The sequence below is a fragment of the Haliotis asinina genome, chromosome 6 (genome assembly GCF_037392515.1).
Source record: "Haliotis asinina isolate JCU_RB_2024 chromosome 6, JCU_Hal_asi_v2, whole genome shotgun sequence".
NCBI lineage: Eukaryota > Metazoa > Mollusca > Gastropoda > Lepetellida > Haliotidae > Haliotis > Haliotis asinina.
The window spans coordinates 48,024,927-48,046,023 of NC_090285.1; the positions used below are offsets into that span (position 1 = coordinate 48,024,927).

General features: G+C 36.2%; 1 protein-coding gene and 1 long non-coding RNA gene across 5 annotated transcripts in view; one reads left to right on the top strand and one right to left on the bottom strand.

Moving 5' to 3' along the window:
* Positions 1 to 4,801, top strand: part of LOC137286679 (uncharacterized) — a 178,027-nt gene extending 173,226 nt beyond the window's left edge. The window contains exon 3 of the long non-coding RNA XR_010956999.1: positions 4,789 to 4,801. This is a non-coding gene — a long non-coding RNA (uncharacterized lncRNA). The remainder of the gene's footprint in view (positions 1 to 4,788) is intronic.
* Positions 1 to 21,097, bottom strand: part of LOC137286678 (phenylalanine-4-hydroxylase-like) — a 37,509-nt gene that overhangs the window by 15,046 nt on the left and 1,366 nt on the right. The window contains exons 1-4 of one of the 4 annotated variants that reach the window (XM_067818655.1): positions 15,187 to 15,334; positions 9,144 to 9,278; positions 7,830 to 8,013; positions 1,990 to 2,022 (exon numbers count right to left, since the gene is read on the bottom strand). In XM_067818655.1, the coding sequence (XP_067674756.1) occupies positions 1,990 to 2,022; positions 7,830 to 8,013; positions 9,144 to 9,278; positions 15,187 to 15,219 (385 nt within the window). In that variant the 5' untranslated portion in view covers positions 15,220 to 15,334. Of the gene's footprint in view, positions 1 to 1,989; positions 2,023 to 7,829; positions 8,014 to 9,143; positions 9,279 to 15,186; positions 15,335 to 21,097 lie in introns of those variants that run through there. The other 3 variants (XM_067818654.1, XM_067818657.1, XM_067818656.1) reach the window with 3 other exon arrangements.

The window sequence follows — 21,097 nt, forward strand, 5'->3', positions numbered from 1 at the left end:
CAATTCAGTATTTAACCAGTATGTGTTATGTGTAGAGGCAAAGTTTATTTGTAACACAGTAATTTATCCTTTCATATGTGATTAATATTTTTCCATATTTACACACAAACGTTATTTCTTGTTGCAGTTGTACATGTATATAAGTGACGAATGTTTTTAAACACAGTGTGTACGTGCAAGCAGACATGGAAATACAAGGGAGTGGTTTGCTTATCACCGACATGAATTTGTGGAAACATGGGTTAGGTTATCTAGAATGAGGTTCATTTTAACCCAGGTGTTAAAAGTTTCACAGATTTTAAGTTTATGACCGATGACGTTATTGTTGTTGCTATCATGTTTCTTATCTAGGTTCTACACCTTAATTCACACCTCTGTCAGTTTTACAGGAGTGGTTTCTGGACATCACAAGGTGTCACCATGTCACCATACCCACATTCTTGTTACTGTTGAAACAGATCTTCAACAACCAATGCTTGTCACAAGTGGTGACAACCTGTGAAGATCCAGGTTAGAATTGATCTTCAGTTACCCATGCTTGTCATAAGTGGCGACAAACAGGATCGGATCGCCAGGCTCAATGTGTCAGGTGAACACATGCGATGATATCCCAAATGCTCAGATAGATGCTCATGATGCTGATCACTGGATTGTCTGGTCCAGACTCGATTATATATAGACTGCTGCCATATAGCTGGAATACTGCTGAAAGCGACTTTAAACAAACAAACCATACATCTGAAGACTTTTAAGTCTGTATGAAATAATTTTCTTAATGGTTGGATGTCAATTTCTAATTTGTTTTGTGTATGGGTTTTATCTACTCCAGTATACAAATGACACTTTATAAAAATAACAGCAGTGTACAGCAAAGTACAACACAGTACAACAGAACAATAATTACAGATACAACATTTAAAGCACACAAAGGAGTATGATATGAACAAACATTGACAGGAAGCTGTTAAGGGCTACAAATAGCAACTTAGTATGTGCTGAGTCAGACAGGAAGGCCGAGCTTTTCACTAAAGTCAGTGCAAATTATTTTTAAAAAAAAAATCAAATGTGAATAGTGCAAGAAATATAAAAAGAAAAAAGTGACATTCTGAAAACAGTAATGAGGTGCGAGTGCAGACTCACATACTCTCACCATCATATCCTTTAAACATGAAAATGCAAACAATTTACTATTATTTCTAATTCAAAAGGTTAAAAACCTGATTTTTCCATGGATTTCTGTCTAAATAGGTATTTACTATAGTCCTAAAGATGAAAATTAGAAACAAACCATCAACACATCAGAGACCTTACTGTAGAATATACAATCATGAGAGGTAAAATTGATTTAACTCCATGAGTTCAAGTCATGAAGCAAATTATGCAAGTCTCAGTGTAAACAAAGAAATAATACCAAAATACCATATATCTACTCAAACATCAGCTAAAAATTGTATGAATGTCATTTCTTGATATGAAGATTATTTGTGATAATTTTGTCAAGACATTGGTTTTACAACGTAACTTAACAATTTTTAATTAATACAAAATAATCAATTTGGCCATTATTTCAATTTGATCTTCACTTGCAGGTTTCCTAAAATTTCCTGGTAATGTGGAATGGAATGACATAAGTATCATAAAATAAATCACTAAATCAAAATTTCACTAACAACTTTTTATTACTTACTGATGAATTTACGTATGAATTCCACTGTTTTCATTTTTCCAATATAATGAAATTTCATATCAATTATCATTCCAATATAAATTAACTACCATTCCATTATAAATTAATAATGAAGTCTCATATAAATTGTCATTCCTTTATCATGGAATAATGATTCATAAGAAAATTAATAATTAATTAACATCACTACAAGTGATATATTAGGATTCACATATAAGAGCTATATAACACGTGTTCGTTATTGTGTAGTCAGTCAATTGCTTCCTGCTGACTCAGCAAAAGCAAATGATAAATAAACTGACCTGTAATCCCCCTACCAATGGTTAAACTAGGACCTGTTGGTGTCATACAGAAAACATACGTACAAGCACATCTAGAGTTACTCAACACTTACCACTATACAACACTGTACAGTCTGTTTGGGTTCAATTTAGGACAATGATGAATGATTAAATAACTTGAAATATGGATAAGTTCACAAAACATAAATAAGACACATGGTGCTGAAACCTCTGTACTCAGCAGGATGTGAAATCAGATGTTTCATGATCAATCACAGAAAAAGTTGTTTAAGAAACTATCATGCAATAGTTTCATGCTTCGTACCGAGGGGTGACAATTTAACAGCTGGTGGGACAGCACTGCAATGATCTTTAGGTGCAACTCAGCACAGCCATGTGAGATGCCGGCCCAACAAGTCAGGAAACAGCTGGGGCAGTTCTAACAGCTGTTTTGTCACTCCTCTATTTCAGGACGATGTGCTTTATATATGCTTTGTCGCCTCATCCCTATTTTGAGTCGTTGGATCATTCATCATTCTCTTTTGAAACCAAAATGACTGTATATACATGCTACCTCAGGCATTAAAGGTAAAATATCTCTCATCACCATGCATGTCTCTTAAAACATACCTAATTAACTACCTAATGGGAAAGGCATTTGCTTGGCATGCTGAGGACCTGGGTTTGACTCCCTACATGGGTACAATGTGTGAAGCACTTTTCAGGTGTCCCCACTGTGATATTGAAGGAACATTGCTAAAAGTATAAACCATACTTACTCACTTAAAAACAAGTGATCAGTAGGTTTGGTTCTGTTTTGTAAATATTTTACAAATATACAGGTACAATTTTTGGATAGTACCAAAATTTTGGGTGCATAAAAAGACAGAATTATGTCTGATGGTCTCGTCACTTTAACAAAACTTTTCTGATGAGAAACACCTTGTCTTACTAACATGGTCAAATGCTTCATATTGTAGCTTGCCAGCACTGTTCTAAACTAATCTGAATGGTTACACTCAGTCACAGACAATGCACTGGTTCTGTATATTACCATTATCAGGATCTGCATGGAACAAACAATGGTTCATAAACTATAATATACGGTACTCAACAGTATGGAGTGAGTTTGGTTTTACGCCGCTTTTAGCAATATTCCAGCGATATCATAGCGGGCTACACCTGAAAATGAGCCTCACACATTGTACCCATGTGGGGAATCAAACCCAGGTCTTCGGCATGATGAGCGAACGCTTTAACCACAAGGCTACCCCACCGCCCCGGATCTGCATGGAACAAACAATGGTTCATTAACTGTAATATATGGTACTCAACAGTATAACAACTGAAAGGTAATTATATGATTGAAATCAATCTGCACACAGCTGTGTGTGTATAAACTAGCAGTATTATTGTCTCTCAGGTTTTGATAACATACAGCAAGTCAGTCTGGTTATATAAGGTGAATGCAAGTTCTAAAGACCTCAGTATTGTGCTCAGGGGTGGGGCGAAGGGGAGCTTTGGAGCCAGTGCTTTGTAGTATTTGCTTCTTCATGACACTTTCATCCTTCTACCTTCATTAAAATTAAGTTGATAACACTTTTCAGAAACAGCCAAGAAATCCCTGTTATACAAGCACGATGCAATCAGTTTGTCTAATACTTTCATATTTCCTATCCAAATCAAAATTGTCAGACATATTGCATATAAATTAAAATGCCATGTTGCTTTACATGTGACTCAGCTGAAACATATTCACAAGTGATATCGTATATTGTCATAGAATTATATCCCAGAATCCTGGCATATATAACTGAAACCTGACTGACTCACTAATAACATGTGTTCTCTTGTATGTGTATATCTTGTATGCAGTGGGTAGCCCAGTGGTTAATGTGTTCACTCATCACAGCAAAATCCTGTGTTCATTTCTCCACGTGTGTACATTGTCTGAAGACCATACCTGGTGTCCCCCACCATGATATTGGTGGAATATTGCTAAAAGTGGCAGAAAACTAACCTCACACATTCACTCAATCAGTCTTATACGCAAACATGTCTTAACAATGATACTTCGTCTAATAGTCATGCAAGGTTAATCATTTAAAGCACTGTCATATCAGCTTGGAACAAATTGTTAAGATTACAAATGTGTCTTGCTTCCTATGTTAGTATACCAGCTGTTCCCAGGGATGACTGACATTGCTGGAAAAGCCATTAGTTTTACAATCACATGATAACATTAACACCAAGCTGTACAGTATTAGTTATACAAGCATCAGAAGGTACTTCCAAACAGACAGAGTAAGATATCAGAGATATACTGATGGACAGAAATAAGTGAACACATCACAAACATTCAATGTTATCCTTACCCAGGCACGGGTATATGTATTGCATATGAACATTTGTAACTCTGTGAAACATGTACATCTGATGTGACAACGCATTTGCTCTCTGATAGTATCTTGGGAGATATTAGTAGATTTTTCTTCCAAACATGTGGCCTTTAACAAGTGTTTGTTTAGTTTTTATCATCAGTATAGTGTATTTAAACTAGAAACTGTCTTTCTATTTTCTGCATGGTTCATGACTTACAACATGGATGTGTGGCTGAATATGAGGAATGCATAAATATGCAGTACTGCATACTGCATTCATTTCAAGGACTGGATGTGTATTTTACAAGTTCCTTTACTATTTGTCTTCAGTATATTGTACTTCAAACTAGACACTGCCTCTTCACTTTCTGCATGCGACACAATTAAAAATGCACTTTGTGGGTGAGTTTGACAAAACCATTGGACAACATTCATAGAGTCCTATATACTGCATTTATTTAAAGACTGAATGTGTATTTGTGCCAGTGTACTATCATGAAATGATAATTCATACCAAAATTCATTATAAATTGTAACCAGTACAAGCAATATATTAGCATTCAAATATTAGGAAAATATGAATATAGAATATTAGTTTCATCATGTATCAGTAATAGCTTAGACAAGACTCCTCTCAAAAGTAGTAAAGCTTATCTCACAGAAATTCTATTGAAAAAGGTATAAGTTATGACCACACAATTTCATAGTTAAAATCCTAGCCTGAGGTAATCAGAACACCACTGTAAGACAAACCATTCACTAAGACAAGGGTTATGTCTAGACAGGTTAATAAACTGCTTTGATGAGGTAAACATGCTATCACCTACAGTAAAATAACATTATGCAAACACCAGTTAAGGGTCGTTAAAGATCCAGCCCAGAGTAAGCAATCAAGCATCCAGTAAATGTGCCAACAAGATTAATGTCACTTAGATAATAGGATTAAAAGATTAAGTACTCCCCCTGTCTGGTCACTGAAGTTGTAATGGTAGGACACACACCATTTTGTTTATTCTGTATTTCATTGGCTATTGTAGGTTACACCCATTTTTGTATCAGTCAGCAAATCAGAATCTTTGTATTGTTTAAATTGTAGTTAAATAGTCTCCAACTTCATTTGTCCATCAGTAGGGTTTAGACTCCCAACACAGGTCAGCTCTAGCCCTCAGCCCAGAGGGTTGTACCAACTCTCTGTGGCCACCCTTGTTACTCCATCTCTTGTAAATAAAATTGTAATTAGCTTCTTGTGACTTCGGACTCTTTGCTGAGTTAATTCCCCCCAAGCAAACCAGCACGCCAGTTAGATAAGGGATTTCACTGGTACCCTCACTTGGACCCGAGATCCATATCATAACAGTACCGTAATATGAACAAATTTGTGATGTGCAAGCTGTTTGATTTCAATGATGGGATGCTTACAAAACATGATAACTTTATGTTAATGCAGATGAGCAAAATGTGACTTCCCTCAGCTGTAACCATTATTGAAATTCCATGTTGTTTGATGACTGTTAAGTATGCGTCAATGGGCATGGCTTCATTTGCATACAGTCTGTCTTATTGTATTTGCATGACATATTCATCGCATCATAACGTATGAATTGCAATTAACAACAAAATATTTAATCATGTTGTCGTAACTAAACAACTGTAGAGGATGATACATGTATAGAGAGTAAATCTCACTACGTGTGCAGAATACAGAACTATGTCTGCTGCCAACATGACACAATAATCCATAATATAACGTGTATTTCAAGACAGGGGAAGTTTACACTAGTGAGTCTTAACCTTTGAAAGGAAGTATAGTTCCAACGACCAGCGATTTCCACTTACAATCTAATTCAAGCCTCAGTCTCCAACTATCACCCTGTCTTAACTATCACCTATCCAACTACCATTTAACTGCAACTGCTACATGATTTTATCTATCTCTTATTTCCAGCCCATGTTATCTCTAACTACCTTTGACTTTCAAGACTTTTCATCACAAGAACAACTATGACCTCTCTCCCACTATACAACCATCCATTGCCAACCGTGCAGCAATCCCTATCTCCAAATGCCACCACTGCCAAAACCAGCAGTTGTTCAATCCAGCAAGTTCTCAACACCATCAGAAAATCTCAGTCCTGTCCATGGCTTGTACATTTATCATAATTTGAAAGCTTTGCAATCTAACAACTGTCAATTCCAGATCTTGCATGCAACGAGCTGCCAAAATATGTGTTTCTACAGTAATTAGTGCTGTCTCATACAGCACATGGCTAAGAGTGAATTATCACCAATTAATTATGCATTGAAACTTCATGGTTGCTGACAAAGATAAGTTCATGTTAGTTCAGTATAGGTACACTTCTATATGTAATTACTGAGTTGAGTCAGTGTGAGCAGTAATTGAGAGAACTATGTGATACAACAACCACATGATGCGACAAAACTGGTTCAGTTCAAGTTGTAGGTCATACTGTCAGCTCTATAATCTGATATGCTGTCTAAACCGGATTATGTCTTCAGTCCCAACGAGTGGTGATTTAGACTGAGCTTCTACTGCACCATTCAATTCAAAAGCATGTATCATTTATTTCCAACTTCCACCTAAATCCAACCAATACTCAATATCTTCTCCAGCTATGACTTATCTCCGACAACAATACATCTCCAGTTACTAACTATTACCTAGTTACTGCTATCATCTATCTTCAACTATCACCTGTTTTCAACTACCATTCATCTTCATGGCAAATGCAACTTATCCCCAACTACCATCTATCTCCAACTATGACTTATCTCCAAAGTACCATCTATCTCCAAATTATTATTAATATGACTTATCTCCAAACTACCATCTATCTCCAACTATGACTTATCTCCAAACTACCATCTATCTCCAACTATGACTTATCTCCAAACTACCATCTATCGCCAACTATGACTTATCTCCAAAGTACCATCTATCTCCAACTATGACTTATCTCCAAACTACCATCTATCTCCAACTATGACTTATCTCCAAACTACCATCTATCTCCAACTATGACTTATCTCCAAAGTACCATCTATCTCCAAATTATTATTAATATGACTTATCTCCAAACTACCATCTATCGCCAACTATGACTTATCTCCAAACTACCATCTATCGCCAACTATGATGACTTATGATCAACTTTGACTTATTTCCAACTATTCTCAGCCTGCTAAGTGTGTCAACAGCAATACCATATCAGTATGTTTGCGGTTGATGGATTGTTTAATTAAAATCCCACAATGTTTTCAGGGGTAATTTGATTTCCAAATCATAACACTTTAAAATGTGTTGTTTTTTTCCAAAATGCAAACAAACACAACATTTCTTGTTCTTTTCAACTTTTCCAACGTAAATAAATGTGTCTGTAGAACTACATGATTCATTACTATGTCATGAGGTTTTCAGGCCATAAAAAGCACTTGAAAGGCCAGTGTTTATTTATGACATACCTTCATCGTTTTGTTCTCCAAGACTGCGTGACAGGACAGTGAGATCTCGGGCCTTGTGTCGCAGGCTCTCTGTGGCTTCCTTCAGACCTCCAGTCATGTTGTCACAAGCTACAAAGAACTCGTAACGTTTGGGATCATCTTTTGCTGGTCGAGATTCAATGTGATGCAAGTTCACTTTATATTCCTGAAATGTTCAACAAAAAGTATGACTTTTACATTCAGGGACAATATTATCATAATTGTTTGCCCATAACGAAATTATCCCCTTAAAACTGAACTGAAACAATTTCATGTGGTTATTCTTGTCTGACCTCGAAGAATATATAGACCCTTGCTGAAGAAACATATTGCTCAGTGTGGTGTTAAACAACAACCAAACCAAGAGTTTAGCAGCAGAGTTCAAAAGGGGTAGATGGGTACATCAAAGAGGGCGTCAGGAAGACCTTCAACTGACACCCCTTTACAGTAAACAATAGGGATTGTGGATTATCTAAACCATTAACAAGAAACACCATGCTAAGCTGCTAAGGCATCTGCAAGAAATTACTAAGGCTGTCCTGGGTGTTGTGGTCTTAGCGCTAAGATGATTGTAACTCTCAAACCTTAACATGGACTTACAAGAGTTGTAGTGCTAAGGTTGTTTTGCACAATGGTACCCTGGATTTTAACTCACAAACAGTGTGATGTTCCACTGCGAAGACAATTCTGGTTCACATGTCAGTTGTTGCAATGTCTGCTGAGCAAAACAGTGTCTTTGAACTTATTGAATATCTTCCCAATTCACCATCAGTTTCCCAACCATTCCATAACGTGAAGAAAATAATGTCTGTCAAGAATTATAGGAGTTATTTGCTGTCCAGGAATCTTTACATGACCAGGGCCCAATTTCTTGAAACAAACTTAAGTCTGAGTTTTGACTTATGTGAGAGTTTTCACTCAAACTTGAGAAAATGCAATAAAATGCATTTGCCAGAATGAGCTGAAATTGATATTAAACTCAAACATCGTGGAAAATTTGAGTTTGGTGGAAAGATCAATTAAGTTGTTTGGGCTTTTATATTTTAAAAATGCAGTTGAGTTAAAGATTCAACTGTTTCAAATTGTAAAACTCAGTTTGAAATTTGAGTAAAAAGTTTGTTTTGAAATATCAGGACCAGACGATGGCGAGTGGTCTTTGGGGATATAGTTGGAAAACTTATGGGAACCAACTCCCTTAAATGTGTCAATATTAGCCCCAGAATATTTCAGTCTCTTCGTACTGCACTATGCAGTAGCCCTGTTCTTTCACTTTGGTAGAAATACCTAGAACCTCACCTCCAGGATTTTGAGAGCCTCTGCAAGAGCTCCGACCTTCTCATCCAGGGAGAAGACGAGACTGGTACTTCCCTCATTGTCTTTGAATGCCTCCACGTACATGGGTGGGTGGGTCTCATGGCCCTCCTGGCCCACCTGAAACATGAATGAATGAATGAACGAACGAAGGAACGAAGGAACGAACAAACAAACAAACAAACGCATGAAACCCATTAAAATTCTTCAAAGGCATTTAGAAGTTGGTGAGGTAATACAAGACACTATTATGGATGACAACTTCTTTAATTCTTTTAACACGACGTTTCAAGGCTAATTCTTGCCCCTTTGTCAGGTCATTATCCACCTGACCTGACCTGACGAAGGGGCAAGAATTAGCCTTGAAACGTCGTGTTAAAAGAATTAAAGAAGTTGTCATCCATAGTAGTGTCTTGTATGAAACCCATTAGTGACAGTCGCCTCAGAGAGTGAAACAATTTTGAGATTATTGAAATGTTTATTCTCATCATCCCTCAAGGAAACAAAATCAGAAAATCCCTTGCAGAGGGACGATATTGAAATAATATTCTGGGTGACAGGGATGCTGTTAAGATAAACTCCTGGGACAGAGGCACATTATCTAGATAATTGCCCAAGGAAGCAAGATTGTATCAGATTTGTGGGGTATTACTATTTGTGGGATAGAAACTCTCACTGTTGGTTTATAAGCAAGGATAGAACTTACAATGGGAAGTTCTGCATGACTTTTAACTAAGATTTCAAGCCATTGTTAACATTTTGAAAATAATCAAAACAGTTACCTGATCAATATTCTCAAGACAGTTCCAGTTTGTGTTGTTGTTGTTTAATTTCAAACTTGTATCATATGCTTCCCAAACATTAGAAAAACTCCTCATCGAGACTTCCATATTGATATATTATCCCACAAAGTCAGCAACTATTGAAAGAACAATCTGAACGTGCACTGATCAGGTCCAGCAACTCTGTAACACTGTGTCCCAGTTCTTCTTATATACCCTATCTGTTGCTAGAGCTTACATCATCCCTCGTCCTCATACATCATCGTTTACACATACATAAATAAAACAGTTCGAGGAACTGAGGACACTGATCAAGGAAGAAATCAAAACACAGCCCTGAGGGCAAAAGCTCTGGGAATTAAAGCTGTTACAATATGGTTCTCGAGGTATGTCAGCATGTTGAAATTGATACTCTTATTTACATATTATGATAGGAGCATTCAAATAATCATGAATATTTGCAAATCTACTCTATATATATTAATTTATGTAACACACACAGAGGTGACAATGTATCTGTTCAGAGACAAGAGTTTTTTAAACTTTTTATTTATTCGTATCCTTCATGCAAACATGTTTTTTTGTTTATTGTCGGCTGAAGGATAATTGAGGCCTGTTGACAATAGAAAAAGACTCTTCAGGATAAGATGTGATAAATCAACATCATTAACACCTTTCTGTCCGACATTCCAAAATGGGCAGTTTTTGTCTTTAGTTTTTAGTTTTGTTTTTAGAAAATACCACTCTGGTCATGAAGTTCATGAAAGGCATTTAGAAGTTGGACAAATATGAATACATGGCATGGTTTTAATGATAAAAGCTTCTTTTTATTCTTTTATGATGTGTCAGAACTAATTCTTGCTTCATCAGGTGAACTGTGGTCATTTGGATTACTTAAACAATACAAGCCTTTATCTTACCTCAAACATAAATGTCGTTTACTGATTACTTGAGCCAGTCCATGTACTCCGCTTACAAGCAAGGATGTCATTTTGTTTGTTACTCAGTGGAAATGCCTATCTGTGGGATTTTGTTTTGTACTTTGTGTTAGTAGTGTATGGGCTGTTGCCTAACTCTGGTACTCCTCATTATGATCCAGTATCTGTGCTTCAAACAGTTCAGTACTAACACTGAGGAGTTTGGAAAGATAAATACATGAAGTTCCCTGGTCACGAGGGGGACAGGAGTTGATGTACCCTCTATCTAAACTGCTTATTTTCCCTGAGCCCAAATGAAATATTAGCTAACATGCTGATCATGGAATTAAGATCAGTTGTACAAAATCCAATTCATGCTCAGACACCAGTATTTAGGAATATAGGTTATCATGTACAAATGACCCATCAAGCCAATTACATGACGTGTGTGTATGGCATAACGTGTACCGAAACAGCGTCTGGACATTTTAAGGGTTGGGGCGGTGGGGTAACCTAGTGGTTAAGTCATTCACTCTTCACACTGAAGACCTTTGTTCGATGCTGACGCCTTACAATATCTGGTTCTGCCGTGATATTGCTGGAATATATGTTGTTCATTCAATATAAAGAATCTGGGCAACTTTCCCAATGGACAGGTCTGTGAGCTGTGGACCAGGTCTCTTGACAGATATTTTGTGTCAATCAATACTTGATAAATACAGCTGAAACAATCATGAAACTGATCCATTTCAAGCCACAAAAAGTAGCACATAGTCAATAACAAGTCACATGGCTTAGAAGCCTGGATGTCATGGTCGGGAGTCCCAGATCGAAGACTAGGTGAATTATGTATACAGCAACAGTGAGTGTGAGGATTGATGACTGCACCCAGCTCACCCCTTCCAGCCTACAGGCAGACTGCGTGATCACTTTAGGATGATGAAACACTGGCTGGTGTGCACACTGGTAAAAACACTCTAAACATTACAAGAGATTATTGTGTATCTGCTGGGACTTGACAGACGAAAGTCTTTCCATATTGTTAGGTATTCGGTTCTCTGGATGGTAACAATTGTAATCCATTTGGTAGCTGGACAATGTTAGTGAACGAAATGGTTTATCATGTGGCTGGCAGGTGTAGACTGTAAATTACAATAAAAATTATCTCATTTATGATATGTAAAACATAGGTGATGCACAATGAATACATGAATGAACTGATTATATATGAAGAGTCACAGATGTGGTAAAAAGAAATAACTGAATGGAGCTTAAAGATGTCATCATTTTGTTTTGACTTTACGTGTGAAGTTTTACAAGGGTAAAGTAACAGTTCAGGAACTGAAGGGATAGATTCCTACTCTATTTTCACACATTTGCTTATTTTCCTGACTAATGGTTATGCGTTTGGCAAGGAAAAATGGCAAGATGACCTGTTGTGGTAGAGATCCAACAGGAAAAGTAGATTTTTCACAATAGCTAGAAAAAGATACACATAAATGATCTTAATGCTATTACTCTTTGCTAGTATGACCTGTGAAAGTTTGGGATAGAATAGGCCTTCAGCGACCCATGCTTGCTATAAAAGGCTACTATGCTTGTCGTAAGAGGCTACTAACGGGATCGGGTGGTCAGGCTCGCTGACTTGGTTGACACATGTCATCGGTTCCCAATTGCACAGATCGATGCTCATGCTTTGATCACCGGTTTGTGTGGTCCAGACTCAATTATTCACAGGCTGCCGTCATATAGCTGGAATAGTGCTAAGTGTGGCCTAAAATTTCACTCACTCACTCACTCACTCACTCACTCACTCACTCACTCACTCACTCACTCACTCACTCACTCACTCACCCACCCACCCACTCACTCACTCACTACCAACTTACAGTTTGAAAAGTGTATACTGATAAGTATAAAAAGTAAAAGAAAACAATATTCAAGTGGTATTTGTATGGATAAAGAGTTCACTGGGATTCCACTGTAAGCAGCTTTACACTATAGAATTTATTGTTTCCAAATAAAATCAAAGTAATTCATTTGTTTCACTCCTCACTTTACATCTGCAGTACACTGTGCTGTAAAATTATATTTGGCAGTTTTGAATAATCATGCACACAGTTTGTCTTAAACAGTGACATGCATGAACTGAGTCAGTATCATCAGTGAGTTTGAACAATATTTCAAGACCCTTTACATATTCTGAACAGCAAAAGAAATGCAACTCTAGATTTTTGTCAAGTTTTTAAATAGAAGACATAAATATGACTGCATACTTTTGTGAGAATTCATTTTTAATAATCTTGCATTTCTTTTGCTGTTCAGTATTATCTACCTGCAATGTGTGAGCGATGAAATAACAAGAATTATGTGAAATGCCATTCAGTGCAGGTCAGCCTGTTGTTTGTGTGACAACAAATGCTACAAATATGATATACAGTAATTGGTAGCAGATATTCAGCTGCAGTCAAACAATCATTACCATGGTTAAACCTGGCAGGTCACTGTGCACATTGTTGGCGTAGTACACATTGGGAATGAGAACATTATTTGATTTTCATTAACACCCACATCAATTACAAACACCAGCTAGCCCTACAAAGAAAACTGTGTAACTTCAGTCGACATTTTCAAAATTGTTGGAAAAAGACCTGATAATTTTCTTCTTGTTACCAGACATTTTGTGACTCAACCAAATAAGACAGAGAGCAGGAAAAGTATGAAAATGAAACCATTTTGGAGCTCTTGGTTTTTGTAACTACCACTAATTTAGAAAATACACCATTTAGATATACAAATCAGAAGGAGGCATCAAATCACATTTTAACTTGCAAGTTACAAGGAGGTATCAGATCACACCATTTTGACATGCACGTCACAAGAGGGTATCAAATAACCCCATTCTCACATACAAGTTGTCACCAGGGGGTATCAAATCAACGCATATAGCATTCATCACAAGTTGATATCAAAATCACACTATTTTGAAATGCAAGTCACAAGGAGGTATCAAATTCCCAACTCATACTTCTGTAAAGTCTGGAAAAACTCATGATAAACTCCAGTTTTTTCTCTGTTACAAGTGATCTTACTCCACAGCCTTTCTGGCCTATGTTAATGCATAAGAGCTTATCACCTTAGCGCTAAGACAGTGTGAAACTTTGTTCCTGATGCGCTTGTGCTGCTGTTTGACTAATCATTAACCTGGTCTTGTTAAAACTTGCAATTTATCAAGCTAAAGGCACAATTTATCTGTAAGATTGGGGATACAGACTTCCCCCTTTTCATACAATTTACACAAACAAGTTTGATATACCGGGAATGTTTAAACTACTTAATATTTTCAGAATGAAATAAGTTTTCAAATCACTCTTCTAGAAAAAAGTTAGAAATTGATTAACACCAATAGTAGATTTACATTAAACAATATAGTGAGAGAGTGAGCTTATTTTTATGCAATATTCCAGCAAAACCAAGTTGGGGTTCACACATAGTATCCATGTGAGGTTCTCGATCCAGTGTCATGAGTAAACACTTTATCTTATAGGCTACCCTCCCTCCCCTCCCCTCCCCTCTCCCACAAAATCACAAAAAGTTATGTTTTAATACACTCCACAAACCGAACAGTAAGCTATTGACCATATAAGTGACCTTGTGTAAATCAAACCAACTCAATGACGAAATGTATTCCAGGTGTTCAAGTGTGTTACAGTTCCCAACTTCAAAGCTAATAATGAATGAGTGAGTATGGTGTTATGTCGCTTTTACCAACATTACAGCAATATCATGACATCACATATAGGAGAAACAAACTACAAGTACAGTTATACAGTTATAACCTACATGCTTATAGTGAAATATTGGCTATAACAGTATTTTTTCCCTGTTAAGGCATATTATCATAGACAAGGCTTGATGAACTGTTCAAATGTTTGTTAAACATTAAATAAATTTCTGTTTTGAAAAAGCTAATAATTTTTTGTATTTATATACATAATTTGCATGGTTACATTTCTCAGTTGAACACATTTTATCAAATGAACGATGTTAGCTTAGATGGAGGTACAATCCTCATTCACTGGACAGTTGAAAACAGAGTTATGAAATATTCCTGGTTAAAGAAATTTGCTTGCCTTAACAATTCAATAATGAACATAAAAAATGTGATCATTGTGGAATGGCCTTAGAACATGTCCATATTATCTATATTTGATATACCATACCTCAAAAGCATAATTAAGTTTGAAAAGAAATCTTTTGGTTGTTTGGAATCAAAGTTCTAGAAAAATCAGAATCTTTGCAAACCCTGAAAACTCACAACCAGCTTACCTCAGTATCATCATCATAATTGGTAAGGCCCATAGTGAAAGTTGTTATCCCATTCACTGCCGAACTGTCAGAGAGTGGAATGAAAACTGTTATTTCCTTGGCTTCAAAGACAGTGTTATGGCACCAGTGGTCAAGTTTCAAGTTGTTAAATTCTGGATTTTATCTGTACAAATAGCAGCCGAAGGTGACGTAAGAACGTGACCTAGTATGATAATGATTTGACAGGTGCTATAACGATGTGGTCAGGTGACACGAAAATGTACCTGACAACTTGCCTCAGATCCTTGATAACCTCAAAAAGTGGACCAAACATATACTGTTTTACATGAAGAGCAAGGCTACCTGTTAATGTACCTTAATGTACCTCTGTGCGAATTTGAATTTGAATAAGAAAAAAATAAGCAGACAACTTTTTTACTTTCTTTTATCTCTAGTTCCATGTCTTCAGTTTGTAAGTGTAGAATAAGGCACGACACCGAGGTTATGGTGGGGAAAGTAAGACCCAAGACTGTGATGTTTGTTTGTTTGTTTTTTCCACTATTTTTATTTAACTTAGTAGGTACATTCATACTTCGTGAAGATCAACACTGGTCACAAGGGGTCCATGGGTTGATGCACCCTCTATGTTTGTTTATATTCCCTGAGACCGAAACTGTCTTACAAATTAGACTTTGTCCTTAAAATCCTTCATCGCTACTTTGAATAGTTGACAGATCAGTCCATGCTGTAGTAAAATTTAGTCATTTGCTCATACATTCTCTTGGTTGGTTTTTCATTCCGGCAACATATTTCTCAAGGTATACAGTAAAAAATGATTTAGAAGACAGAGATTCATTTCTAGTTCCATTCTGATGGTGTTACCAGCATTTAACTTGGTATGTTTACACATACAGTAGTGAGGATTTAGGAGCTGAAGTTTCATGCTATCACATTATGAACAGAAAAGTAACACTTTTAAGTGAGAGATTACTTTTCACCATTTTACTTTCATTTTATGTGTAAACTCTACTGACAAATGTAGTAGTGAATTTGATCTTTTGTTTTTACTGTTTGTGGTTCTTCTGTAATAAATAATTGTAATAAGTCTGTGTAATAAGCACTTCTGATGTCATAGGGGTATAATCTTCTGACCTGAATGGGGGCTGGGTATAATCTAGCCTAGTCCACTTCAACCCAGGTATATCTAAGCTGGGCTATACTGGGGGTATAATCTGTCCCATGAGGTATTTTGGCCTTGTCCTACTTATACCCCAGAGTATATTCTAGACTAAGACTTCAGCCTAGTGTATTATAGTTTAGCGTAAGGTACACTCCGGCCTGTCACATCTTTTATCTACAGTATGTGTCATATTATTCAGTGTCACCTAGTTTTTTGTACAAGTCTGTCAGTACCTGGAATACACCAACCAATCTCCTGTCCATCCTGACATTTACGACCAGGGTTGACATTATTATAGCTGTTTTAATACCCAAATTCCTAATTCTGACTGTGCACCACACATATAGCAGCTTAAGTCAGCTACAATGGTTTCTGCTTATTCATATTACCAGATAAACCTTCTTCCTTCACGTTTCTGCTTGCATAGCAGCTTCCAGCAAAGAGTGAGTGAGTGAGTGAGTGAGTGAGTGAGTGAGTGAGTGAGTGAGTGAGTGAGTTAGTGAGTGAGTTTAGTTTTACTCCGCACTCAGCAATATTCCAGCTATATGGCAGCGATCTGTAAATAAACAAGTCTGGACCATCCATGGAAGGAAGTGAAAATGGAAGCTATACTTCATAAACTTTTATCTAAAATTATGAAATACAGATACTTCCTACATTCTTAAAACAATTTCGCAAAATTAATCATTATGATTAGGTCACTATAGACCATGTAGTAAAAATATTGATGAGTTAAGCCAGTTTGATGCCCCTGGGTTATACTAAAGAAAATACCTGCAAAAATGTCAGGACTCAAAATTAATCCAGGATAGGATGTACCGTAGTTAGCCATAAGTGAGTCATCATTAGTGACATTTCCATTGGCATGCATGTTAATTAACTAATGCAAAAATGATTTTCATAAATCTAGTAGAATTCATTCTATTTTGATATTTTGCAAACTTCTTGGAAATCATCTTCAGCTACGTGTACATCATTTTCTTTCGTCTTTCTGTTGGTCAGATATAGAATGACACCTGATTAAGCACCATATATAAGTACAACTGTAAATCTATCCCACAGACAGCCATGTTAAACCTACAGTGGAAGCTGTCAAAACCGGCAAGTTGTCAACACTGGCATAAAATCTCAGTCCCATCTGTGGTTTGTACATTTATCGCCAGTTCTACAATCTGGCATGTTGTCTTAAGTTGTTTCTTAAGTCCTGATGAGTGCCGGTTTAGGCAGCTTCCACCGTTATTGGTATGTCTAATATATGTTGTTTAAATAGTTGCCGTTTTCTTAAAAATCTTTGGAAATTGAATGTGTATGTAGCTGAGATGATTGCAAGAGTTAATTAAGTCTATGGGAACTTCACAAACGATGACTCACTTATGGCCAGCTACTGTAGATATATGTGTGACACAGAAATACAGTCACATTGATGGTCTGTTATTTCAGCTGACTGTGAGTGAAATAAGAGTTACCTAGTTACCAAAATAGTCACATGCTATAAATTTAATCCAATTCCTCTCCTCCCAAAGATTGACTGAATTTGATGCTTTGTGGCATAGCATCCCCCAAATTTGATATATTGTGCCTAACACAGGACAACTTTAAATGGACTATTCCTCTTCCAGCTCCTCTAGTGGAGGAGGCATATGCTAAATCTAAGGGGAATAACTCTCGTCACCACACTGTCTCTGTTCTTATGTATGATGGCTTGTGGAATCAAGTTCAAATCTCTGTGGTTTACATGAGTTCCCTTTGTTGTCATTTCTTGTGTTGATAATTATGTTATTTTAAAAAAATGATTCTCATCTATAAGTAATAATTGAGATTCCAGCACAAAAAAGGAGCCTGAACAAAGTATAATATTGTTACAGTACACTTTGATAGCAAGTGGCCATAAATGTGTTAAGTGAATATGTGAAAAAGCTGTCATGTTAATATGTCACATATTCAGATATAAAATGAGAATTTGGGCTGAAGTTTTCTTTTCAACTATGGTACCCAGAGTGGATCCTCCCACACAGCTAAGAAATGGAACTCGCAGCGAGTACTTCATCATGTTTGCTCTCACTGTGACGGAAATATTTCTTTCTGTCCATTTAGATATTCTCTGCAGCTTTTGCTTGCAGTGTAATCAGTCTTATGGATTCTGCTGTAGATTTTGCTGTAGATTTTTATTTTCTGAATACGAAAGAAAACAGAATAAATAATACAGAATCACACTTACAGACTTTTTTTTGTCACATTTTCTGATGTAGATTGGAAGAAATCAATATTTTTAATTTCTTATCATTTATTTATCATAAACTGATGACCCAACTTATATGTGTGAACTACACACATGTACTTATTTACAAATTTTGGTTATGTAAACCTCTAGAAATGAGATGAACTGAAACATGAAACAACAGAAACAAGAAAACTTTAGATAAAGAGGCTACCTGAAACACCTAAAGAAAGCGCTGTCCTTATTACAGAGAGTGTTTTTACACTGATGGCTTATTTTGTCAGGTGCACATGTTCACAAGCAACATAGTTTTAAGGTGATTTATTGCGTGTGTTATATTGTAAATACACAGCTTATCTGGAGCTGTGTGCAATATAAACTAGGTAATGTGTTCACAATATATGCTGAAGGAAAGAAATAAGGGATCACATCGAAGGACGAGTGTTCTTTTATTCTTTTGTCATGGTTTCGTCACAAGCTTTGTATCACATAGCCTGTGAAGAAACCTGATAAAAATAATTGTGTTTTCATGTGATCCCTTATTTTTTTCTTCAGTATATAAATCTGGATAAATGGTGTAGAGTTACACCTCTCCTTAATCATTAAGATCAGATAAAATAGCCAAATATGTTCCACTCGCTGTTATTTCTCATGACACGTTACTTTACATAGGTTCTACATTATTCAAGTCTTATCAACATGAATTGGCATATTTTTGTCAATGGAAAGTTATAGAACAATGGAACAACATGAACAAGAGTTATTCATTTTGCAGGGTGCTCTCTTACACCATAGCAATTGAAAATATCCTGATCATTCCACGATACTATACAATATTCCTCCCATCCACAAGAAAGTTTGCCTGTACACTGTAGAGAGGGGACATGGTTTCCAAACAAATCTGTTAGACATGACTAATTTTTTACTTGTTATTTTTAACAATATTCTAGCAATATCAACAAACAGCACCCGAAATGAAGTTCACATTTTGTATCCATGAAGGGAATGAAACCTGAGCATTGGGAGTCATGAGCACACACTTTAACTGGTTGGCCACTCCTAAGTGCTTGGTTCTGTAAAACGCTGCATATATACATGGCTATTACAGTGGAAGCTGTCTCAACTGACACACACTGGGACTGAAGAAATAATACCGTTTGGACAAAGTGCTGGATTGTAGAGCTGATGGTAAATGTACACACCATGAATGGGGCTGAGATATTATGTGATGGTGACAACTTGCCGGATTGGGCAGATGCTGGTTTTGACAGCTTCCACTGTACCCCGAAACAGTGGCTCAGGAATGAAAATATCTGCTTTAAGGACAAAATCACCGAAACTGTACCAATACAAAAAATACTTAAAAGCAGATGTTTTGAATCTTGCATTTTTTTTTAAAAAAGTATTATTTAACGCTGCATAATTGTATTATTTTCATGTGTATTACATACACCTGCAACTGGACCATGGTCAACCGCACAGATTAACTTACTTGTCCAGCCTATAAAATATGATAAGGATACAAGTGTTGGTTATACTTAAGCCTTGACCAGTACATTCACTCGCCCACATTCAGTGGTGGTAACCAGTCTTAGCATGTGACAGCTGGTCAAACTGACCCAGGTGATGGACACCCAAGGCATATAGATCACAATGCATAATCAATAAACGCGACTGACGTTTATGGCCATGTGGCATGACAACAATCCATAACAACTATAACATTACTGGTAGCAAACCTTTGCCTGACGCAATATTTTTAAAAAAGCTGTAACTACTTGCATCATTTTTTTCTCAAATGTAATTGTAATGTTAGCAGAACTTCATTGTAAAGCCATCTGTTACGAGTTGGAGGTCATGTTTTTATCTAAATCATTCTTCATTGTGATGTTTCACAATGATATATTTCTTTGGAAGCATGCAAAATTATATTAAACAAATAAAACAATTTGATTTATATACTTAATTACTATAATTTATAGGCCTTGATGTTTCATAGATAAATGTTCTACCACTTTATATGAAAATTCACAACATGACTCAATGACAGCATACAGTATTCATAACAACAGTATATGTAATCTTGTGTCTATTTCCACAGAAGTATCGTGCTTTACTTATTTAAATATCTACATATTTAATCTTATTGCTGGATAGTGATTATGGAAATGACATTTAAATTTTTTTCTCACATTTATTTGTTTGCTTGTTTGGTGGTCTGATATAAATATTAATTGTAATAGGTCATCTTATAATAATATCTATTACTATTTGTTGACTGATATACATATTCTTTTAATTGGTGATCTCATAGAATTATTTTTTTGTGTAATTAGTAGTCTGATGAAACTGATTATTGTTTTGGTGGTCTACAAGAAATAGAATTATACATTGTTATTAATAGTATAATAGGAATATATATTGTTATTGTTGTCCAATAGAATAATTCATTGCAATTAAAAAACTGATGCAGATAGCCATTGCGATTGGTTTTCTTATCAAAATGTTTATTGCAATAAGCAGTCTGAAAAGCA